The 23,837-nt window shown below is 64.1% G+C and overlaps 2 protein-coding genes across 2 annotated transcripts; both read right to left on the bottom strand.

The window, feature by feature from the left end:
• Positions 1 to 3,779: 3,779 nt before the first annotated feature.
• LOC135328587 (deleted in malignant brain tumors 1 protein-like) lies at positions 3,780 to 11,600 on the bottom strand. The gene is made up of 11 exons (XM_064513468.1): positions 11,534 to 11,600; positions 10,666 to 10,986; positions 10,181 to 10,495; positions 9,731 to 10,039; positions 9,174 to 9,488; positions 8,555 to 8,872; positions 8,144 to 8,476; positions 7,550 to 7,873; positions 6,732 to 6,827; positions 5,972 to 6,106; positions 3,780 to 3,919 (listed from the first exon to the last, which is right to left on the bottom strand). Exons 1-11 carry the CDS (start codon positions 11,598 to 11,600, stop codon positions 3,780 to 3,782), a joined length of 2,673 nt encoding a protein of 890 aa, XP_064369538.1.
• Positions 11,601 to 17,794: 6,194 nt separating this feature from the next.
• On the bottom strand, positions 17,795 to 23,837 carry LOC135328586 (antigen WC1.1-like). The gene is made up of 13 exons (XM_064513467.1): positions 23,750 to 23,837; positions 22,878 to 23,198; positions 22,404 to 22,718; positions 21,950 to 22,258; positions 21,418 to 21,732; positions 20,801 to 21,118; positions 20,402 to 20,722; positions 19,741 to 20,127; positions 19,327 to 19,464; positions 18,886 to 18,981; positions 18,542 to 18,625; positions 18,109 to 18,237; positions 17,795 to 17,919 (listed from the first exon to the last, which is right to left on the bottom strand). The coding sequence occupies exons 1-13, from the start codon at positions 23,835 to 23,837 to the stop codon at positions 17,795 to 17,797; spliced, it is 2,946 nt and encodes a 981-aa protein (XP_064369537.1).

The following is a 23,837-nucleotide window of genomic DNA, read 5'->3' as shown; positions in this document are numbered from 1 at the left end:
ACCCCCGGGATACAGCAATGTGCCCAAAGGCCTCACCTTGGGGCCGAGGCTCCAAATATCTTTTATTTTTTTAATAGAAGAGAGAGAAATGGACAGTGGAAGCACAAACTCATGCAGCACCTGGAGGGCTGCGCAGGAGGGATGATGGAGGCCCATCTCCATGGTGCCCATAGTCCCTGGCCGGCCCAAGTGGGCGGTTAATGAGACAGGCGATGCCTGCTGTGGCTGGCCTGTGGCTGCGTGGGGGCAGATCCCCATGGCACCACGCGTGTCCTCAGGGACTGCTGCAGTGTGGCCCTGCCATCCTCACAGCAACGTCCCGGGGCCGCTGACACCAACATCGTCGTAGCCCATGTCTTGGGGCGCTGAAGCTGGTGCATCCGTCGCGGCTCCCGGCAGCTCTGGGTGGCTCAGCGAGGGCCGGCTCCCCTCTGCAGACAGCATGGCTGGTACCTCTAGGGGCCGTTTTATCCCCCGTCTGCCAGGTCCAGGCCCGGGGCTCCACTTGTGCCCAGGCACTGCACACTGCCGCGGAAGTGCACGGGGGAGCCGCCTCTCCCGGCCAGACAGCACGGTGCTGGGAACAGCAGCGCTGCTGTGTGGGCTGCGGCGCCTCTTACCTCCCAGTGCCGCCGGCTCGGCGACATCTCCATTGCTCAGTCCTGGAGCAGTGGCCTCTCCTGAGTACACCACGGCCGCAGCATCACCGTACCCATTTGGGGAGGGTTGTGCCAGAGCAGTGCAGGGGTGTCTGCAACAGACAGGACAGTGAAACCCAGGCTGGGGCAGGCGTTGCGTTGTGCCAGCCCCCACTGGCCATGGACCTGGGGCTGCCGATGTTGGGGCCCACTGTGTGGGGCTGCCAGCTCTCGGATGGAGCCAGCAGCCCTGAGGCTAGTCCTCAGCCATGAATGCCAGGCCAGAAAATAACCGAGGGCCACATGGCCATGCTGCCCAGGCACCACGTGAGACCACCAGCTGCATCAGAGGGCTGCACCTCCGGGCACGTGGCAGCATGGCCCTGTGCCCCGGCCATGAGAACAATAGAAAAGAGAGAAATGCACAGTGGAAGGACACACAAAGTCTGGCATGGCCAGAGGGCTGTGTTGGCGGGATGATGGAGGCAGATCTCCACAGTGCCCGTAGGCCCTGGCAGGCCTGAGTGGGTGGTCAATCAGGCAGCCAACGCCCTCTGAGGCTGGGCCGTGGCTGCGTGGGGGCAGAGCCCCATGGCACCATGTGCATCCCCAGGGACTGCTGCAGCATGGCCCCATCGTGCTCACAGCGATGTCCCGGGGCTGCTGACGCCAACGTCGCCGTAGCCCATGTCCCCAGGCGCTGAGGCTAGGGCGTTTGTCACAGCTCCCGGCAGCTCCAGGTGGCTCAGCGAGGGTGGGCTCCCCACTGGGGTCAGCAAGGCCAGTTTCTGTAGTGGCTGTTTCATCCCCTGGCTGCCAGGACCCGCCTGGGGATCCCCCCCATGCCCACACGCTGCCCACCACTGCGGCACAGCGCGGGGAAGCTGCCTCTCCTGGTGGGATGGCACGGTGCTGGGAACAGCAGCACTGCCACGCAGGCTGTGGTGCCTCTTACCTCCCAGCCCCGCTGCCTCGGAGACACCTTCCTTGCTCGGCCCCTGAGCAGGGGCCACTCCAGGGTGCAGCGTGGCCGCGGCATCATTGTACCCATCTGGGAGGTCGTGCCTGGGCAGGGTTGTCTGCGACAGATGGTCAGTGAAACAAAGGCGGGGGCAGGGGCCGCGTTATGCCAGCCCCCGCTGGCTGTGGAACTGGGGGTGCCAACGTTGGGGCCTGCTGCATGGGGCTGCCAGCTCTCGAATGGAGCCAGTAGCCCCAAGACTTGTCCCCAGCCACAAGTGCCAGGCCAGAAAATAACCGAGGGCCACATGGCCATGCTGCCAAGGCACCATGTGAGGCCCCTGCTGGCACCAGCTGCCTCAGAGGGCTGCAACTCTGGGAACACGGCAGCACGGTCCTGCGCCCCGGCCCCGTACCTGCTGCTGTCCCGGGGCTGGTGGCCTCCACATTGTGGAAGGTGCAATATGGCAGCTTCATCACTGAGCCCTCCGACGGGGAGCCTGGAGGATGGGGCGTTAGGGGAGGCTGCCTGGACCCATGGCCTGGCCAGCACCCTGGGCAGGACAGCCTTGCCACACAGCGGTGACTGTGGAGGGCCAGGAGATGCCTCTGCGCTGCAGCTCCCCACGGCCTGCACGTGGCCGGGCTCCCAGCCCAGCTGCTGCAGCGGGTGCGTGGGGGCCTCAGTACAGGGACCTCCCTCCCCACGGAGAGGCACTGGGCTGAGCCGGGCTGGCGAGGGAGGGGCTGTTGGGAGTCATGGCCTGCCAGGCCATTGCAGCCCTCTGCCTCCCGCATCCCTCTGCCTCCCCACACCCCTGGGGGGTGCCACAAGCCAGCCCACAGCCTCCATGCCCCGTCCCTGCCCAGGGCACCCCTGTCCCCACTGCCCGTCTCCCAGTGCCTCCCTCTGCAGCCTTTTCCCCGTGCTCCGTGCTCTTATGAGAGCAGACAACACTGGCATCGGTGCTGAGTGTGCGGCCCTGGCCATGGGGCAGTCTGTGGGTGCAGGCAGACAGGAGAGATTCGTTGCCTGAACACTTGAAGCTCCTGTCCCAGGGTGCATGCACCTGAGACACTGGGCACCTCCTGGTACTCCGGTGTCAGGGTGTAGTCGAGCTCCTCATAGACGGCCTCAGAGATTGCATCCGTGGCTCTGCCAGGGCCTAGAAAGCAAGGGCAGCCGTAACCCCAGGCCGTGGGCACAGAATGTGGGATGGTGGGGGTCACCAGCTGTGCCCGCGATAACCCTGTGGCCCAGCTCCACTGCTCTGCCCCATCCACCGAGTGGCTCTGGCGCCCCTGCCTGACCCTCGTGCTGCGCTGGGTCCTGCCCCTGCTCGGCACTGGCCTCCGGGCCTCTACTGCCACACCCACCTCCAGCCTGTGCAGCTGGGCCGCCCCGTGGCCAGGCAGTCCCAGGAACCATCAGCAGCCCCCAGCCCAGACAGCCTCTGCCCTGGCGCCTCCTCCTGGTAGCTTCAGCCCCAGAGACCCCCGGCACGACCTACCTCTGTGCCGAGCCATGGCGCGCCTTGCCTGCACGGCGAGGGCCCCCAGGGCCAGGCGGAGTAGGGTCCCCAGGATGATGCAGAGGATGACGGGCACTGCCATGGCCCCAGCACCCGCTGTGGGGCTCCTGTGGGCACCTGCGACGACACCAACACGCGGCAGAGCTGGAGGGAGGCTGAGGACCCTGTCCCATCCTGCATCACTGTGGATGCACGGGGGGTGCAGAGGAGTGGCAGGAGGGACAGGGAGGCCAAGGAGGGCACCCCTGTGCCTGGGGGCCAACCCCTGCATGAGGCCGAGGGGTATCAGTGCCCAGGCAGCTGGGATCTCCTTGCCAGAGCTGCTCCCCCTCCACTGGGCTGCGCTGGCCGGAGCTGGAGGGTCCCTGGGGCCACCGTGCTGCTCTGCGCGGGAAGAGGTACCTATGCCGTCTGTGCCATCTGGGCGGCTGGTTGCCATGGCTGATGTGGGAGTCCCTCTGGTGCTGCCAGGCTCCCCATCACACATGGTGTGAATATCCCCGAGGGAGTCACAGGGCTGCAGCTGCCAGGGTGCCGAGGGGCAGTGCCAGAGGGAGTCGGTCCCCAGCCCACACTGCACCCAGGCCAGCCATGCGGGGCCCAAGCCCTGTGTGCCTGCGGGGGCAGATGCCAGCCGGCCTGTGGCCCTTCAGCCCCACTGCCGGCACACCACAGCAGCTGTGGCGAGGCTGGTGACGTTGGCGCACACGCTGCCCCACGTCCCGTTGTGGAAGACCTCCAGGCGCTCGGTGCAGCTGCTGCCGCCCGCCAGCCGCAGGGCTGTGAGCTCTGCAAGGGGGCAGCATGGTGCAGGTGCACGGCTCAGGCGGGCGTGGGCAGACACCCCCACTGTCCTGGCCACTCCGCCCACCTCCCTGGGGCACTAAGAGAAGCACCCCAAGGAGCGGACACCTCGAGGCAGTGGGGCAAAGGTGCTCTCCCCCCCCCCCCCCCGCCCAGGACTGCTCAGGGTGTGGGGAGATGATCAGGGTGGTTAGCCCCACAGTATGGGGGAGCTGCCTCTCCTGATGGGAAGGCACGGTGCTGGGAACAGCAGCACTGCCACGCAGGCTGTGGTGCCTCGTACCTCCCAGCCCTGCTGCCTCGGAGACCTTCCTTGCTCGGCCCCTGACCGGGGGCCGCTCCGGGGTGCAGCGTGGCCACGGCATCATTGTACCCATCTAGGATGTAGTCCCTGGGCAGGGCAGGAGTGTCTGTCCATGCAGTAGAGGGTGGTGGCTGACCTGCTGGAAAGCAGCCGTGCAGAGAAGGACCTGGGAAGCCTGGTGGACAGCAAGCTGACTGTGAGCCAGCACTGTGCCCTTGTGGCCAAGAAGGCCAAGGGTATGCTGGGCTGCATTAGGCAGAGTGTTGTCAGCAGGTGGAGGGAGGTGATCCTGTGCCTCTGCTGAGCCCTGGGGAGGCCACGTCTGGAGTGCTATGTGCAGTTCTGGGCTCCTCAAGATGAGAGAGACATGGAGCTCCTGGAGCGAGTGCAGCAAAGGGCTCCTAAGATGCTGAAGGGACGAGAGCATGTGTCATGCGAGGAAAGGCTGAGAGAGCTGGGCCTGTTCATGGTGGAGGAGGGAAGCCTGAGTGGGGGGATTTTTATTGATTAGTATAACTATGTGAAGGGAGTGTGTGAAGAGGATGGGGCCAGACTCTTTTCACTGGTGCCCAGTGATGCCTCCAATCAAGGAGACAAAGCATCTGCCCTGCTCTCCCAGATGGGGGCTTTGCTTGTTGGCAGGCAGGAAGGCAGACCATAGCCTCCCTCCAAGACATCTCCACTTGTCACACTGTTGTCCTGCCCTTGTGTTTGGGCTGCAGGCCTGCTTTACAGCAAGGGAAACCTCCAGTGAGGAGAGGAAGCCTGCCAGCTGCTCCACCACTGCTGCATCGGGCGGCGCTGCCCATGCTTGGCTCTTTCCACAGAGCAGCACTCGCTCTATGGCAGTCCCTGATATGGGCAGTGTGCACCACCAGCAGTGGTGAATGTCAACCTGGTGCCGCGCTGCTCTGGGGCAGGTGTGGGTCACAGTAGCTGGGGCCCTGTGCAGGGCAACATCCCCGTGTAGGATAGCGTGGGCAAAAGACCCACAGCAGCAACAGTGATTAACTGGAGCCGTGCAAGGCCGGCAGGAGAGTTCCTGTCTCTGTGCAACAGGGCTCACACTGAGCAGGACATGCTCCGTTTCTGCCCCAGCCACCCCTGGTGATACGGCAATGTGCCCAAAGCCTTCACCTTGGGGCCAAGGCTCCAAATATTCTTTTATTTGTATTTTTATTTAATAGAAAAGAGAGAAATGCACAGTGGAAGCACAGACAAACTCAGGCAGCGCCTGGAGGGCTGCGTGGGAGGGATGATGGAGGCATATCTCCATGGTGCCCATAGTCTCTGGCCGGCCCAAGTGGGCAGTTAATGAGACAGACGATGCCTGCCGTGGCTGACCTGTGGCTGCGTGGGGGCAGAGCTCCATGGCACCACGCGTGTCCTCAGGGACTGCTGCAGTGTGGCCCTGCCGTCCTCACAGCAATGTCCCGGGGCCGCTGGCACCAACATCGTCATAGCCCGCATCCCGGGGTGCTGAGGCTGGTGCATCTGTCGCAGCTCCCGGCAGATCCAAGTGGCTCAGCGAGGATGGACTCCGCACTGGGGACAGCATGGCTGGTGCCTCTAGGGGCCGTTTCTTCCCCCGGCTGCCAGGCCAGGGCCAGGGCTCCCCCTGTGCCCAGGCACTGCCCACCACCGTGGTAGAGCACGGGGGAGCCGCCTCTCCCAGCGGGATGGCACAGCGCTGGGAAGGGCAGTGCTGCTGTGTGGGCTGCGGCACCTCTTACCTCCCAGTGCTGCCACCTCGGAGACATCTCCATCGCTTTCGCTCGGCCCCGGAGCAGCGACCTCTCCCATGTGCTGTACGGCCGTGGCATCGTCGTACCCGTCCAAGGGGTCGTGTCTGGGCAGTGCAGGGGTGTCTGCGACAGACAGGGCAGTGAAATGAAGTTCCAGGGCAGGGGTCGTGTAGTGCCAGCCCCCACTGGCCATGGAGCTGCGGGTGCCGACATGGGGGCCAGCTGCATTGGGATGCCAGCTCTCGGATGGAGTCAGCAGCCAGGAGGTGCGGCCCCAGCTTTGAGTGCCGGCCCAGAAAATAACTGAGCGCCACGTGGCCATGCTGCCCAGGCACCATGTGAGTCCCCTGCTGGCACCGGCTGCGGCGCGAGGGTTGCGGCTCTGCACCCCAGCCCTGTACTTGCTGCTGTCGTGGGGCTGCTGGCCTCCACGCTGTCACTGGTGTAATACGAGAGCTTTGTCACTGAGCCATCTGAAGGCGAGCCTGCGCGATGGGGCATTAGGGGAGGCTTCCCAGCCTCAAAGGCTGGCCAGCACCCTGGGCAGGACAGCCTCGCCACACAGCGGGGACTGTGAGGGGTCAGGATACAGCCCTGCTCTGCAGCTTCCCATGGTCAGCACGTGGCCGGGCTCTCAGCCCGGCTGCTGCAGCAATGGGTGCGTGAGGGTCTCAGTGCAGAGACCTCCCTCCCCAGGAAGAGGCACCGGGCTGGGCTGGCCTGAGCACGGGAGTCAGGGTGCATGCACCTGAGCCACTGGGCACCTCCTGGTACTCCGGCATCAGAGTGTAGTCGAGCTCCTCATAGACGGCCTCGGAGATTGCGTCCATGGCTCTGCCAGGGCCTGGAAAGCAAGGGCAGCCATAACCCCAGGCTGTGGGAGCAGCACATGGGATGGTGGGGGTCACCAGCTGTGACCTTGATAACCCTGTGGCACAGCCCCACTGCTCTGCCCCATCCTCCGAGCAGCTCTGGTGCCCCTGCCTGGCCTCTGTGCTGCGCCGGGTCCTGCCTTCGCTCAGCACTGGCCTCCTGGCTTCCACTGCCACGCCTGCCCCCAGCCTGTGCAGCCAGGCTGCCCCATGGCCAGGCAGTCCCCAGGGCCATCAGCAGCCCCCAGCCCTGACTGGCTCTGCCCTGACTCCTCGTCCTAGTAGCTTCAGCCCCAGAGACCACCGGCACAACCCACCTCTGTGCTGAGCCATGGCACGCCATGCCTGCACAGCGAGGGTCCCCAGGGCCAGGCAGAGCAGGGTGCCCAGGACGATACAGAGCATGGTGGGCACTGGCATGGATCCAGCCCCTGCCGTGTGGGTCCTGTGAGCACCTGCGACGACACCGACACGAGCTGCACGGCTGGAGGGAGTCTGGCCATGTCCCATGCTGCATCACTGTGGACGCACAGCGGGATGCAGGGGAGTGGCTGGCGGGACAGAGAGGCTGCACCACCCCGAGCTGGAGGATCCCTGGGGCCACCGCGCTGCCCTGTGCAGGCAGAGCTACCTGTGCAGGATGTGCCATCTGGACAGCTGGTTGCCGTGGCTGATGTGGGAGTTGCTCTGGTACCTCCAGGCTCCCTGTCGCACAAGATGTGGGTGTCCCCAGGGGAGTCACAGGGCTGCAGCTGCCAGGGTGCCGAGGGGCAGTGCCAGAGGGAGTCGGCCCCCAGCTCGCACTGCACCCAGGCCAGCCACGCGGGGCCTGAGCCCTGTGTGGTTGTGGGTGTAGGTGACAGCCGGCCCCCAGCCCCACAGCCCAGCTGCTGGCACACCACAGCGGCTGTGGCAGGGCTGGTGCCGTTGGCGCACACACTGCCCCACGTCCCATTGTAGAAGACCTCCAGGCGCCCGGTGCAGCTGCTGCCGCCTGCCAGCCGCAGGGCTGTGAGCTCTGCAAGGGGGTAGCATGGGGGCGTAGGCACAGCTCAGGCGGGGCTGGGCAACACCCCTGCTGTCCCGGCCACTCCGCCCACCTCCCCGGGTCACCATGAGAAGCATCCTAAGGAGTGGACACGGCAGGGCAGTGGGGCGAAGGTGCCGTCTCACTCCCTGGACTGCCCAGGGTGTGGGGAGGTGGGCAGGGAGGCCGGTCGGGAGGGCTGATGCCACAACCGGTCCCACAGCCCCGCTGGCCCTGGCCCTGGTGGAGCGCGGTGCTGACCTGAGCAGATGGCTGCCGCACCAGCACCCTCCTTACAGCCACGCTGCCCCGGGGCCAGGGCTGGGGCTGGTGCCGGGGCTGGGCATTCCCAGAGTGTCGCCTCGGCCCCGGAGCAGGCGCCAGCACCCAGCCACACTGGCCCCGAGCCCCGGCCGTAGCGGGCCGAGCCGGGCACTGCCAGGACCTCGCCGCAGCCCAACTGGTGGCAGACGACAGCGGCGTCCCACAGGTCCCAGGTGTCCTCGCAGACGCGGCTCCAGGTCCCCTGCACGTAGACCTCCACTCTCCCAGCACAGCGCCCAGGGCCACTCACCAGCCGCACGCGCTGGCTCCCTGCAGCCAGAGACAGCTTGGGTTGGGGCAGCCGCTCGGGCCCCCACAGTGTTCCGGGGCCCTTCCCGGCACACTCACCCGAGCACACAACTGCCGCTTCCTCGGCATGGTCCGGCGGCACAGCGCTGGGCAGCGTGGAGTTGCACTGGGCCAGGCGAGCCTCCGTGCCCACACACCGGAGCCCGCTCAGCCCCAGGGGGCTCGAGCCTGGCCCCAGCACTGGGGCAGCATAGGCCTTCTGCACCGTGCCGCACCGGAGCTGCCGGCACACCACGCTGGCACTGCTGGCATCCCACTGCTGTGCCAGGACTCGGCCCCAGGCCCCACGTAGGGCCACCTCCAGGCGCCCGTCACAGCGGCTCTCCCCGTCCACCAGCTGCAGGGGTTCAGTGCCACCTGTCCCCGCACAGAGGGGAGATGTCCTGAGGCTCTGTGGGGACCGTGGGGTGCCAAGGAGTCCCACAGGATGCTGGGGGACAGCACGGCCCCACTGCCCTCCTCCTGCCCATGTGCCTGCTGCCCTATGCCTGGGCTCAGCCCTCCTCCTGCCCTGACATGACCCTGCTTCCCCAGATGGGCCCTGTGCCCCACAGCTCCTGGTGGCAGTAGGGGGAGTGGGGTACCCTTCCTTTTTGGGGTGCTGGGTCCCCTCCCCCCAGGAAGCCCTTGTGGCTGGCGCCACCTGCCCCACACGCACCTGAGCAATTGACTGCAGCAGCGTGGTCCGGCGAGCAGGCAGGGATCCCCAGCGCCATGGCAGGGCACTCTCCCAGGTGGGACTCGGTCCCGCTGCAGTGAAATGTGTCCTGCCACAGCGGGCCGCTCCCTGTCCCAAAATACCCTCCACGGGGCACGGAGGCGGCAAAGCCGCAGCCGAGGTGGTGGCAGAGCACCTGGGCATCGGGCATGTCCCAGCCGGCATCGCAGAGGGAGCCCCAGGTGCCGCGTGCCTCCAGCTCCACCTGCCCTGTGCTCTCTGTGCTGCCGTTCACCAGCCTGAAGCCCGTGTAGGCTGGGAGGGAGAAAAGGGTGCTGGAGATGAAGGCCTCATGTCCCCTGCTCTGCAATGGTGGGGGCACGCAGGCATGGCAGCCCTCTGCCTCCCACACCCCGCTGCCTTCCCGCACCCCTGGGGGCTGCCACAAGCCAGCCCACAGCCTCCCTACCCTGTCCCTGCCCTGGGCACCCCTGTCCCTGCTGCCCGTCTCCCCGCGCCTCCCGCTGCAGCTTCTGCCCCACGCCCTGCTCTCTTACGGGAGCAGATGACGGCAGCGTCGCTGTTGTGCGTGCAACCCTGGCCATGGGGCAGCCTGCGGGCGCAGGCAGACAGGAGGGATTCGTTGCCTGCACACTCAAAGCCCCCGTCCCAGATGGGCCCGGCTCCTGCCCCAAAGCGTGCTGCCCCAGTGATGGCCAGAGCTGCTCCGCAACCCAGCTCCTTGCAGATGACGTGGGCGGTGTTGAGGTCCACGTGGGCCTTGCAGAGGGTGACCCAGCCTCGGCCCTGCCTGACCTCCACACGGCCCGAGCAGGCGCCGTCCCCGCCGACCAGCCGCACAAACCCTGCCGGAGGAGAGAGTCTGGGGTCTCTTGGGGGTCTGTGGAACACGCTGGGGGCTTGCAGGTGGGTTGCCCCCATAATCCTGGTGCTGGCATAGCGGGGCCTGAGTGCGAGGCAGCCTGGAGGGACCCCATGGCTCTTACCTTGGCAGACCACACCAACATCCCAGTCATGGCGGCCAGGGTATGGCCCCCATCCCGGGACAGTGCATTCCCAGAGTGCAGACTCATCCCCGCGACAGTCCACAAGAGCCAGTTGAATAGGTCCAGACCCTCTCCCAAAGTGGGTCGAGTCATGGGCGCTTTTGGCCGAGCCACAGCCCAGCTGCTGACACACCACCTCGGCATCCTCCATGTCCCATACGTCATCTGCCACCGTTCCCCACTGGCCCCGCAGCTTCACCTCCACTCTGCCTGCACAGGGACCACCTCCATTCACCAGCCTGAGCTCCACAGCATCTGTATTAGAGGTGCCCTCAGGGCATGAGGGTGCTGCACTCTAGCTCTACTCTTGTACCCCATCTGTGCCTGGGCAGGCCCCAGTGGGGAGGCCCTGGGCATAGCCATGCCATCTCCCAACTGCACGCAGCCAAGGGTCTGCTCCCCGGCAGAGTATCCTGATCCCTCACCTGAGCACGTCACCCCAACATCTGTGTCATGGCCACAGTAGTGCTGGCCCCAGCCGTAGTGGGGACAGTGGTGGAGTGCTGTCTCACTGCCACGACATAGAAAAGGTTGCAGCCAAATCCGGCCAGCCCCTGCCCCGAACGGCATGTATGGGGAAGTCCTTGCCACGGTGCCACATCCCAGCTGCCTGCAGACCACGGAGGCCCCACGGACATCCCAGATGAAGTCATAGCTGCACACGGTGCCCCACTGGCCCTCGTGCTTCACCTCCACCCGACCGGCGCAGCGGCTGCCTCCGTCAACCAGTCGCAGCTCCCCAGTGCCTGTGGGTGCCCATGTGGGACCATAAAGGAGGACATGGAGTCCCAGCATGGTGTCAGTGTTGTCTGGTGTAGCATGCCCTGCCAGGCTGGCCAGGGAGCTCTGTCCCACAGCTGTTCCCTGCCCTGATGGCCTCCACTCCCCACTGCGGGCCTGGCTTTTGGACCCTGGCATATGGCTGTGTGGGTGGAAAAGCCTTGGGTGCACTGCAGGACACCAGGTGTGAAGAAAGGTAGGGCCATATCCAGACCCTGAATGTCCAGCACCCGATGCAAGGTGAACACAGCAGAGGACATGTCCTGCCACGTGCTCAGTGTTTGGCCCCACTGCAAAAACCCTGTCCCCAGCACAGTGCAGGCACCGTGGGCCCCGAGGGCTGCCCAGGTGGTGTGCCTCCACTGGTGCCTCTGAGAAGCCCACCCAGAAGGTCACGCACAGACCCATGGTGGCCACCCCAGCTCCACGGTGGCCTCCCCAACCCCAGGGCTGCCTCCCACTCTCAGCGTGAGGGCAGGCAGCTCCATCCCCGGGGAGCCCACAGGCACTCACCCCTGCAGAGCTGCACGCACAGCAGCAGTCCCAGTGCGCTGGCAAGGAGCTGGCTGATGGTGGCCATCCCAAACACCTCCTGCCCAATGCTGCGGTCCCCAGCTCCTGCTTGCCTCCTGGGCCACCAGAGGCCCCCGCTGTGGGGAGGGCAATATATAGGCAGAAGCGCAGGCCCCGCTGCCAGGGCAGCCAATCAACGGCTTTAGGCACCTTTTGAGATGTTATCAGGAGGGTTATCTCCCATCTGACGGAGCCCCAGCCTCCAATAACCTTCTCCATCCCCGTGCATGCCCATATATGCGTCTCGGCTCCACTTCTGCCATCACGCGCACCCCACCAGTGGGTGGGTGCCTGCCTGGCTGTCCCCGTGGGGAGCCTGATGATGATCTGAGCAGGACTCCGCACCTGGGTGCTGCAGCGGGTGCAGGGTGTGCGGACCCTCCCTATGCCTGAGCCCGCATGGGTCTGGGTGTGTCACACTGTGCCAGGGAGCCTGGCAAGAGCCCTTCCTTGAAAGGGACCGTCCTCTGCAGGGGGCAGCATCTGCTGCAGCCTCCTTGCTGCTGTGGGGCTGACCTCTGGCACCAGGTCCCTCCGCACTGCAGCCCTCCACATGGGCCAGGCACTGGGGCTGGCTCTGGGCTAGAAAGCTCCAGGGTGGCACCAAGTCAAGCCCAGCCCCAGGCTCCATGGCACATTGGCAGGAGGGCCTGGGCTCCTCACAGTGGCCTGTGGGTGGATGGAGGTGCTATCCAGTTGCCTGCAGGCCTGTGCCCCTCAGCCCCACAGTCCCCATGGCAGCCACGCTTGCCCCATGCAGTGACGGGGAAGGAAGGAGTTGGTTCCCCCACTGCACACCAGCCCCCAAGGGGAAGCAGCTGCAGCAGCCCGAGTGCTGCTCTGTGTCAGAGCACAGGCATCTGCTGGGCCTGCTGAACAGCCAGCATCTCACCACCTGCTTCTGTTTCTGCTCAGCCAGCTGCATTTCAGAGTATGATAACGCTAGGCTTCTGTGTATCAGTATCTCTTTGCAGTGCCAGTGCCACAGAGACCTGGAGCAAATCCAGAGCAACTGAGAGGCTCTTGGACAAATCTGAGGGATATGGGAGACCGGTGTTGGTTCCCTTGAGCCTGCTGGTCATTTGGGACATTTTGGGTAGGAGTGGGGACATCCCCCAGGTGAATATCGCTCTGCATGGGTGTTGTCACTGGTAGGGCTTTGCCTCCCCAGCATCTGCCTAAGTGCAGCACAGCCAGCAGGGAATGAAGGAGAGCCTCCGCCGAGCACAAGAGTGGTCTGTCGTGAGGCTCAGGAGATGAGCTGATGTCTCAGGAGGATGGCCTGGATAAGCTGGCCCGAACTCCAGTGAAAAAGGGCACATAGAGGAGGAGGAAGGGAGGAGGAGCTTTGCCAACAAGGTCTCCCAGGCTGCTGTGCTTAGGGAAAGGGCTCAGGCAGGAGAGGAGGGTCCAGCAGTGCATTAGAATCATAACTGCCTGCAGGAACTGTCTTGTCATGTGCGCTTTGTATTTTTGTTTGTAATCTAAACGAAGAGGAAGCACAGTCAGCTTGAAAGGGAGCTTGATTTCTTAGGAGCTCCTCATCAGTAGGGCTACTCTAACAGCACACCAATGCTGTGTGACACCTGTTTGACACCATGGTTAAGGAGAAGTGCGAAAGGTTGAGGAAGGGCTGGTGTGGAGCCAGCCTCAGGAAATGTGGGAGGAATGGAGGGATGTTGTCCAAGCAGGCAAGGATGGGGCTCGGAATGTCAAGGCCCATTTGGCTCCTACGATGCTTAAGAGATGGGAGCATCTGTCACACGCGGAAAGGCTGAGAGAACTGGGCCTGTTCATGGTGGAGAAGGGAAGCCTGTGGGGGGATCTTTATCAGTGGGCATAAATATCTGAAGGGAGGGTGTCAAGAGCTTTTCAGTGGTGCCTAGCAATAGGACGAGAGGCAACGGGCACAACCTGAAACCCAGGAAGTTCCGTCTGCCCAGAGGGAAAAACTTTCCTGTGAGTGTGACAGAGCCCGGGAACAGGTTTCCTGGGGAGATTGTGGGGTCTCCAACCTAGGAGACATTGCAGAGGCATCTGGATAGGGTCCTGGGCGATGGGCTTTAGATGACCCTCGTGGGCAGGGGCATTGACCGCAATGATCTCCAGAGGTCCCTTCCAACCTCTGCTGTTGCGTGCTTCTGTGCTTCCTTGAACACAAGGCGGAGCGCAGGGCAGCTTCAGTCGTGCCATGCTGTCAGCCCTGTGCAGATGCACTTCATCCTCAGTCCAAGGCAAAAGGATCTGGAAAGCTCTGGCCACTTCAAGGCCTTCCTGACACAAAGAGCTTCTTTACCCTGTGCGGCATTGGCCTGAGGTGGCACTGCCACTGCCGAGCTGCCAGGCCCTGCTCCCTGCTAGTGCAGGTGCTGGTGCAGAACTGGGAGGGCAGAGGGAGACAGTGCCTGGGATGGTTCAGTCCAGCCTGCACCTGCATTCCCCCCCTGTATGGCCTGTTTCTCCCCACCGACTGCAGTGGGAACATGGGAGGATGCCACTTCCAGTCTGTGCCCTTTTCAGGTCCAGTGAATCAGGCACGGCCCCAGCCCTGCCCCCTTGTTTCCCTCCCACACAACGCCTGGAAGGGTGGCTGCTTCAGCATCTGCAGTAGGTAGCTAGGTGGATTGGGGGGGTCAAGGGGACCTGTGCTCGTGGCTGGCTGTACCAGCAAAGCAGTTCAGCCCAGCAATGCCTTGCAGGTCTCTCGGGCCTCCTCTAAGTTGTGGCAGCAGCCCTCACCCAAGGGCAGGGCAGTTCCCAGCACCTCGCTCCGCCTCGGAATGCACCCTCCATCCAACATCCGGGAGCCCTCTGCCAGGGCAGGAACGAAGGTGGCCAGCACCTGCTCACAGTCACTTCACAGCTGGTGGGAATCCTTCCCTGCCCAGACAGCCCCGCTGCCACGTGGGGACATTTTTCCCCAGCTGCAGCACAACAGGCATCTAGTGTGCCTGAGCATGGAGATTCAAAGCACCCCCATCCATAACGACACCGTCCTCCCCCACCGGTATGACAGCAGCAAAATTCCCTTCTTCCCTTGAGTGCAGCCAACTGCTGCTGCGTTTCTTCCTTTAATCCCAATGTGTTCAATCTTTCAATCAAGCTGGAAAAGGAGAGGAACTGCTAAAATGACCCTAGGTATTCACTGCCGCCTGAGACCACACGGCATGGTCCACCTCGATGGCAACACACTGTCCCGGCCCCACAGCATCTGACCTCAGGGGGCCTGCACGGCCACAGCCTTGCTGCCATGCCCACTCCCTGCCCATGGCTTTCACTGCCCTGGTGCTTCTGGGGAAAAGAGGCAGAAGGTATCCAAAGCCTCACAGCTCACGGGGTTTGCCACACTGGCCTCCAAGCAGCCCTGGTGCACCCAGGGCAGTGCAGGTGACAGGGGGAGACTTTGGTTGTCCTGTCTCAGTGTCTGCTCAGGTGAACCACATCTGTGGTTCAGTGCTTTCCAGCTCTGAATCAGGGAACGGGAGCCAGGGTTAAGCACATGGGAGGAGTCCCACAGGGCCCACACAAACCACTCTGACCCAAGCCAGGCTCTGTGCCAGCTCTTGTTTGGGCAGAAGGTCACAGGGGCCTTGAGCTCTCGTTTCAGGTTTCTCTTTACCTCAGGGGTGCACAAGTCCAGAGAGTGCAACTCCGTACTTGCATCCCACTAGGACACCGCAGGGCCTGCTTGCTGTCTGAGCAAAAGGCATTGGCCATGCAGGGCCCAGGTGGCTCGTGAGTCCATGTGGACTGTGCCTGTCAAAAAATACCACCCAGACCGTGAAGGCCAGGGAAGCAAGTGCAAGTGCTGGCTCCAGGCAGAGGCACTCCTGGTCCAGCCCAGATGGAAGAGTCCAAGCAGGGGCAATGACAGAGCTTGGAAATCAAGTGTGCTGCACTCCCTGCTGTAGTGGGGCTGATTTCTTTCCAGCTGAGGTAGAAAACATAGTCAAACTGTGTATAAAGGACTGCTCCTGCCCACTCCACGGTGATCTTCCTCCTTGTCATTGTCTTTCCCATCTCCATAGCTCCCAGCAGCACAGTGGTGTGTGGCGCTTGTCCTTCTTCATGAGGTTGAAACAGCCGTGCCATAGTAACAGCAGCGTTGGCTTGCTTGTTGCCTGTGGCTGCATGTGTGTGGCTTACACTTGTGGTTTCCTGAACTACTCTTAGAGTACTACAATGCCAGGGGACATCTGTTTGACACCATGCTTAAGGAGAACTGCCAAAAGCTGAGGCAGGGCTTGTGTGGAGCCAGCCTCAGGAAACATGGAGGAATAGAGGGATGTTGTCCGAGTAGGAAGGATGGGGCTCAAAAGGTCCAGGCCGAGACCCCGGCCCCTTTGGAGTTTAATGTGTTGAGGGATGTGAAGCAAGCAGGGCTTCTTTAAATCCATCAATAACCAAAGGAGGAGAAGGGAAGTTGTGGGCTCACTGCTGACCGGGGAAAGGGCCCTGGTGACAAAGCATGTTGGAAAGGCAGAGATCCTAAATGCTGCTTTGCTGCAGTCTTTCCTGCAAAGACCGGCCCTCCGCATATCCCAGGCCCTGGAGAGCAGGGAGAAAGCCTCAAGAGAGGCTGACTTTTCCAGATCCAGAGTAGCAAGTGTGGATTCCGAAAGAGGGAAATCATGCTTAACCAACGTGAGAGCCTTCTAGGATGGGACGCCTGGCTGGGTAGATGAGGGGAGAGCAGGGCAAGTTGTCTCCCTTCACTTGAGCAAGGCTTTGGACACTGTCTCCCATCACATCCTCACAGGCAAGCTGAGGAAGTGTGGGTTAGATGGGCAGACAGTGAGGTGGCTTGAAAACTGGCTGTCTGGCAGAGCTCAGAGGGTTGTGATGAGCAGCACAAAGTCTCGTTGGAGGCCTGTAGCTAGCGATGTCTGCCAGGGGTCCCTGCTGGGTGCAGTATTGTTCATCTTCTTCCTCAGTGACGTGGACGAAGGGACAGAGTGCACCCACAGCAAGTGTGCTGATGATCGAAAACCAGGAGGAGTGGCTGATAGCCCAGAGGGCTGTGCTGCCCTTCCGAGGGAGCTCGACAGTCTGGGGAGATGGGCAGAGGGGAACCTCATGAAGTTGAATCAAGGGAAGTGCAGAGGCCTGCCCCTGGGGAGGAATACCCGCTGCAGCAGTAGAGGGTGGTGGCTGACCTGCTGGAAAGCAGCCGTGCAGAGAAGGACCTGGGAGGCCTGGTGGACAACAAGCTGACCGTGAGCCAGTACTGTGCCCTTGTGGCCAAGAAGGCCAAGGGTATGCTGGGCTGCATTAGGCAGAGTGTTGTCAGCAGGTGGAGGGAGGTGATCCTGTGCCTCTACTGAGCCCTGGGGAGGCCACGTCTGGAGTGCTGTGTGCAGTTCTGGACTCCCCAAGACGAGAGAGACATGGAGCTCCTGGAGTGAGTGCAGCAAAGGGCTCCTAAGATGCTGAAGGGACAGGAATATGTGTCATAACCTCCCTCCAAGACATCTCCACTTGTCACACTATTGTCCTGCCCTTGTGTTTGGGCTGCAGGCCTGCCTTACAGCAAGGGAAACCTCCAGCGAGGAGAGGAAGCCTGCCAGCTGCTCCACCAGTGCTGCATTGGGCAGCACTGCCAATGCTTGGCTCTTTCCGCAGAGCAGTGCTCGCTCCCTGGCAGTCTCTGACGTGGGCAGTGTGCACCACCAGCAATGGCAAATGTCAACCTGGTGCAGAGCTGCTCTGGGGCGGGTGAGGGCCACAGCAGCCAGGGTGCCATGTAGGGAGGCATCTCGGCTTAGGACAGTGCGGGCGGAAGACCCGTAGCAGCAACAGCGATTAACTGGAGCCATGTGAGGCCGGCAGGAGAGTTACTGGCTCCATGCAACAGAGCTCACTCTGAGCAGGACATGCTCCTTGTCCACCCCAGCCACCCCCGGGATACAGCAATGTGCCCAAAGGCCTCACCTTGGGGCCGAGGCTGCAAACATTTTTTTATTTTTTTAATAGAAGAGAGAGAAATGCACAGTGGAAGCACAAACTCATGCAGCGCCTGGAGGGCTGCGCAGGAGGGATGTTGGAGACACATCTCCATGGTGCCCATAGTCCCTGGCCGGCCCAAGTGGGCCGTTAGTGAGACAGACGATGCCTGCTGTGGTTGGCCTGTGGCTCATGGGGGCAGATCCCCATGGCACCGTGTGTGTCCTCAGGGACTGCCACAGCGCGGCCCCGCCATGCTTACAGTGATGTCCTGGGGCCACTGACACCAACATCGTCGTAGCCCATGTCTCGGGGCGCTGAAGCTGGTGCATCTGTCGTGGCTCCTGGCAGCTCCAGGTGGCTCAGCGAGGGCCGGCTCCCCGCTGCGGACAGCATGGCCGGTGCCTCTAGGGGGCATTTCATCCCCCGGCTGCCAGGTCCAGGCCAGTGGTCCCCGCCATGCCCAGGCACCACCCACCGCCGCAATAGAGCACGGGGGAGCCACCTCTCCCGGCGGGATGGCACAGCGCTGGGAATGGCAGTGCTGCTGTATGGGCTGTGGTGCCTCTTACCTTCCAGCACCGTGACCTCGGAGACATCTCCATCGCTCAACCCTGGAGAAGCGGCCTCTCCCGGGTGCAGCACGGCCGCGGCATCATCATACCCATCCGGGGGGCCATGCCTGGGCAGGGCAGGGGTGTCTGCGACAGACGGGGCAGTGAAATGAAGGCCAGGGCAGGGGTCGCGTTGTGCCAGCCCCCACTGGCCATGGAGCTGCGGGTGCCGACATGGGGGCTGGGCCTGCTGCATGGGGCTGCCAGCTCTCGAATGGAGCCAGCAGCCCAGAGGCTCGTTCCTAGCCATGAGTGTTGGCCCAGAAAATAACCAAGGGCCACGTGGCCATGCTGCACAGGCACCATGTGAGGCCCCTGCTGGCACTGGCTGCGGCATGACGGCTGCACCTCTCGGCACGCTGCAGCACGGCCCTGCACTCCAGCCCCGTACCTGCTGCTGTCGCGGGGCTGCTGACCTCCACGCTGTCACTGGTGTAATACGGCAGCTTTGCTGCTGAGCCTTCTGATGGAGAGCCTGGAGGATGGGGCGTTAGGAGAGGCTGCCCAGTCCCACGGCCTGGCCAGCACCCTGGGCAGGACAGCCTCACCGCACAGCGGGGACTGTGAGGGGCCAGGATACAGACCTGCACTGCAGCTGCCCGTGGCCAGCACATGGCTGGGCTCCCAGCACAGCTGCTGCAGCGGGTGCGTGGGGGCCTCAGCGCAGAGACCTCCTTCCCCGGGAAGAGGCGCCGGGCTGGGCTGGCCCGAGCACGGGAGTCAGGGTGTACGCACCTGAGCCACTGGGCACCTCCTGGTAATCCGGCGTCAGAGTATAGTCGAGCTCCTCATAGACAGCTTCAGAGATTGTGTCCCCAGTTCTGCCAGGGCCTGGAAAGCAAGGGCAGCCATAACCCCAGGCCATGGGCACAGCACATGGGATGGTGGGGGTCACCAGCTGTGCCCCCGACAACCCTGTGGCCCAGCTCCACTGCTGTGCCCCATCCGCTGAGTGGCTCTGGTGCCCCTGCCTGGCCCCCATGCTGCGCCGCGTCCTGCCCCTGCTCGGCACTGGCCTCCTGGCCTCCAACACTGCACCTGCCCCCAGCCTGTGCAGCCGGGCCGCCCCATGGCCGGGCAGTCCCGGGAGCCATCAGTGGCCCCCAGCCCTGACTGGCTCTGCCCTGGCGCCTCGTCCTGGTAGATTCAGCCCCGGAGAACCCCGGTGCGACCCACCTCTGTGCCGAGCCATGGCGCGCCATGCCTGCACAGCGAGGGCCCCCAGGGCCAGGCAGAGCAGAGTGCCCAGGACAATGCAGAGGATGGTGGGCACTGCCATGGCCCCAGCACCTGCTGTGGGGCTCCTGTGAGCACCTGTGAGGACACCAAAACACGGCAGAGCTGGAGGGAGGCTGGGGACCCTGTCCCATCCTGCGTCACTGTGGATGCATAGGGGGATGCAGGGGAGTGGCTGGCGGGACAGCGAGGCCAAGGAGGGCACCCCTGGGCCAAAGGGCCAACTGCTGCATGAAGCCGAGGGGTGGCAGTGCCCGGGCAGCTGGGGTCTCCTTGCCAGAGCTGCTCCCCCTCCACTGGGCTGCGCCAGCCCGAGCTGGAGGGTCCCTGGGGCCACTGCGCTGGCAAAGCTACCTGTGCAAGCTGTGCCGTCTGGGCATCCAGTTGCCCTGGCTGGCGTGGGAGTCACTCTGGTGCCACCAGGGTCCCTGTCACATGTGATGTGGGTGTCCCCAGGGGAGTCGCAGGGCTGCAGCTGCCAGGGTGCCGAGGGGCAGTGCCAGAGGGAGTCGGTCCCCAGCTCGCACTGCACCCAGGCCAGCCACGCGGGGCCTGAGCCCTGTGTGGTTGCTGGGGCAGATGCCAGTCGGCCCGTGGCCCCGCAGCCCAGCTGCTGGCACACCACGGCGGCTGTGGCGGGGCTGGTGCCATTGGCGCACACGCTGCCCCACGTCCCATTGTAGAAGACCTCCAGGCGCCCAGTGCAGCCACTGCTACCCGCCAGCCGCAGGACTGTGAGCTCTGCAAGGGGATAGCATGAGTGGGGCGGGGCACAGCTGAGCCAGGGCTGGGCAGACACCCCCACTCTTATGACCACGCCGCCCACCTCCCCGAGGCACTAAGAGAAGCACCCCAAGCAGCGGACACGCTGGGGCAGTGGGGCAAAGGCACCATCTCGCTCCCCGGGACTGCCCAGGGTGTGGGGAGCTGGTCAGGGAGGCCGGTGGGGAGGGCTGGCACCACGGCCAGTCCCATAGCCCTGCTACGTCTGGCCCCAGTGGAGGATGCCACTGACCTGAGCAAACGGCTGCTGCGCCAGCACCCTGCTTGCAACCACGCTGCCCTGGGGCTGGGGCCAGGGCCGGGCAGTCCCAGAGTGTCGCCTCGGTCCCGGAGCACCCACCGGCGCCCAGCCACACTGGCCCCGAGCCCCGGCCGTAGCGGGCTGAGCCGGGCACTGCCAGGGCCTTGCCGCAGCCCAGCTGGCGGCAGACGACGGCGGCGTCCCAGAGGTCCCAGGCGTCCTCACAGACATGGATCCAGGCCCCCTGCACGTAGACCTCCACTCTCCCAGCACAGCGCCCAGGGCCGCTTGCCAGCCGCACCCGCCGGCTCCCTGCAGCCAGAGACAGCCCGGGATGGGGCAGCCACTCAGGCCCCTGTGACACCCCGGGGCCCTTCCCAGCACACTCACCTGAGCACACAACCACCGCCTCCTCGGTGTGGCCCGATGGCACGGCGCTGGGCAGCGTGGCATTGCACTGGGCCAGGTGGGTCTCCGTGCCTGCACACTGGAGCCCGCTCAGCCCCAGGGGACTCGAGCCTGGCTGCAGCACTGGGGCGGCGTAGGCCTTCTGCACCGTGCCGCACCGGAGCTGCCGGCACACCACACTGGCACCGCTGTCATCCCACTGCTGTGGCAGGACTCGGCCCCAGGCCCCACCCAGGGCCACCTCCAGGCGCCCGTCACAGCGGCTCTCCCCATCCACCAGCCGCAGGGGTTCAGTGCCACCTGTCCCCACACAGAGGGGAGATGTCCTGAGGCACTGTGGGGACCGTGGGGTGCCAAGGAGCCCCACAGCTTGCCGGGGGACAGCACGACCCCACTGCCCTCCTCCTGCCCATGTGCCTGCTGCCCTGTGTGTGGGCTCAGCCCTCCTCCTGCCCTGACATGGCCCTGCTTCCCCAGATGGGCCCTGTGCCCCACAGCTCCTGGTGGCAGTGAGAAGGAGGGGCACCCCTCCATTTGGGGTGCTGGGTCCCCTCCCCACAGCAGGCCCTCCTGTCTGACGCCACCTGCCCCACACGCACCTGAGCAATTGACTGCGGCAGCGTGGCCCAGTGAGCAGGCGGGGGTCCCCAGCGCCGTGGCAGGGCACTCTCCCAGGTGGGACTCGGTCCCGCTGCAGTGAAATGTGTCCTGCCGCAGCGGGCCGCTCCCTGTCCCAAAATGCCCTCTGCGAGGCACGGAGGCAGCAAAGCCGCAGCCGAGGTGGTGGCAGAGCACCTGGGCATCGGGCATGTCCCAGCCGGCATCGCAGAGGGAGCCCCAGGTGCCGCGTGCCTCCAGCTCCACCCGCCCTGCGCACACCGTGCTGCCGTTCACCAGCCTGAAGCCTGTGTAGGCTGGGAGGGAGAAAGGGTGCTGCAGACGATGGCCCTGTGCAGCTACAATGGTGGGGGCACACAGGCATGGCAGCCCTCTGCCTCTCCATGCCCTGGGGGCTGCCACAAGCCAGCCCACAGCCTCCCTGCCCCGTCCCTGCCCTGGGCACCCCTGTCCCCGCTGCCCGTCTCCCCATGCCCCCCGCTGCAGCCTCTGCCCCGTGCCCTGCTCTCTTACGGGAGCAGATGATGCCGGCGTCACTGCTGTGCGTGCAGCCCTGGCTGTGGGGCAGCCTGCGGGTGCAGGCAGACAGGAGGGATTCGTTGCCTGCACACTCAAAGCCCCCGTCCCAGATGGGCCCAGCTCCTGCCCCAAAGTGTGCTGCCCCAGTGATGGCCAGAGCTGCTCCACAGCCCAGCTCCTTGCAGATGACATGGGCAGCGTTGAGGTCCACGTGGGCCTTGCAGAGGGTTGCCCAGCCTCGGCCCTGCCTGACCTCCACACGACCCGAGCAGGCGCTGTCCCCACCGACCAGCTGCACAAACCCTGCCGGGGAAGAGAGTGTGGGGTCGCCTGGAGGTCCCTGGGACATGTTGGGGGGTTGTGGAGGGGCTGCCACCAGAGCTTTGGTGCTGGCACAGGTGGCCCCCGGGGGCGAGACAGCCTGGGCTGTGACCACCACAGCTCTTACCTTGGCAGACCACGCCAACATCCCAGCTATGGCTTCCATTGTACAGCTCCCATCCCTTGATAGTACATTCCCAGAGGGCGGACTCATCCCCGCGACAGTCAACGACAGCCAGATGAATTGGTCCAGACCCTTTCCCAAAGCGGCTCCAGGCATGGGCGCTTTTGGCTGAGCCACAGCCCAGCTGCTGACACACCACCTCGGCATCTTCCATGTCCCATTCATTATCTGCCACCGTCCCCCACTGGCCCCGCAGCTTCACCTCCACTCTGCCGGCACAGGGACCACCTCCATTCACCAGCCTCAGCTCCACAGCATCTGCATTAGAGGTGCCCTCAGGGCATGAGAGTGCTGCCCTCCAGCGCCACTCCCACACCCGGGGAGTCCCTGGTGGGGAGGCACTGGGCATGGCCATAATGGCTCCCAACCGCGCGCAGCCAAAGGGCTGCCCCCCAGCACAGTCACCTAATCCCTCACCTGAGCATGTCACCCCCACGTCCCAGTCATGTCCGCAGTAGTGCTGGCCCCAGCCATAGTGGGAGCAGTGGTGGAGCGCTGTCTCGGTGCCACGGCAGAAGAAGGGTTGCAGCCAAATCCGGCCAGCACCTGCCCCAAATGGGGTGTATGGGGAAGTCCTTGCCACGGTGCCACATCCCAGCTGCCTGCAGACCACGGAGGCTCCGCGGACATCCCAGATGAAGTCATAGCTGCACACGGTGCCCCACTGGCCCTCGTGCTTCACCTCCACCCGGCCAGCGCAGCGGCTGCCTCCATCAATCAGTCTCAGCTCCTCAGTGCCTGTGGGTGCCCATGTGGGACCACAAAGGAGGATGTGGAGCCCCCGCATGATGCCACGGGTGCCTGGTGCAGCCTGCCCTGCCAGGTGGGCCCAGGGGGCTATGTCCCACAGCTGTTCCCTGCCCTGATGGCCTCCACTCCCCACTGTGGGGCTGGCTCTTGGGCCCTGGCATATGGCCGTGTATGTGGAAAAGCCCTGGGGGCACTGCAGGATGTGAGCTGTGAAGAAAGGCAGGGCCATATCCAGCCCCTGAATGTCCAGCACCTGACGCAAGGGGAAAACTGTGGGGCATGCATACTGCCACATGTGCTCAGTGTTTGGCCCCACTGCAAAAACCCTGTCCCCAGCACACCCCAGGCACCGCGAGTGCCCGAGAGCTGCCCAGGTGGGATGTCTCCACTGGTGTCCTTGGGAAGCCTGCCCAGCAGGTCACACACAGGCCCATGGGGGCCACCCCAGCCCCATCGTGTCTTCCCCATCCCCAGGGCTGCCTCCCACTCTCGACATGAAGGGAGGCAGCTCCAGTCCCGGGGAGCCCACAGGCACTCACCCCTGCAGAGCTGCACGCACAGCAGCAGTCCCAGTGCACTGGCAAGGAGCTGGCTGATGGTGGCCATCTCAAACACCTCCTGCCCCAT

This window comes from Dromaius novaehollandiae, chromosome 5 (genome assembly GCF_036370855.1).
Source record: "Dromaius novaehollandiae isolate bDroNov1 chromosome 5, bDroNov1.hap1, whole genome shotgun sequence".
Taxonomy (NCBI): domain Eukaryota; kingdom Metazoa; phylum Chordata; class Aves; order Casuariiformes; family Dromaiidae; genus Dromaius; species Dromaius novaehollandiae.
Note: the sequence above shows the minus strand (reverse complement) of the source record. Positions and strands in the feature narration are given on the sequence as shown.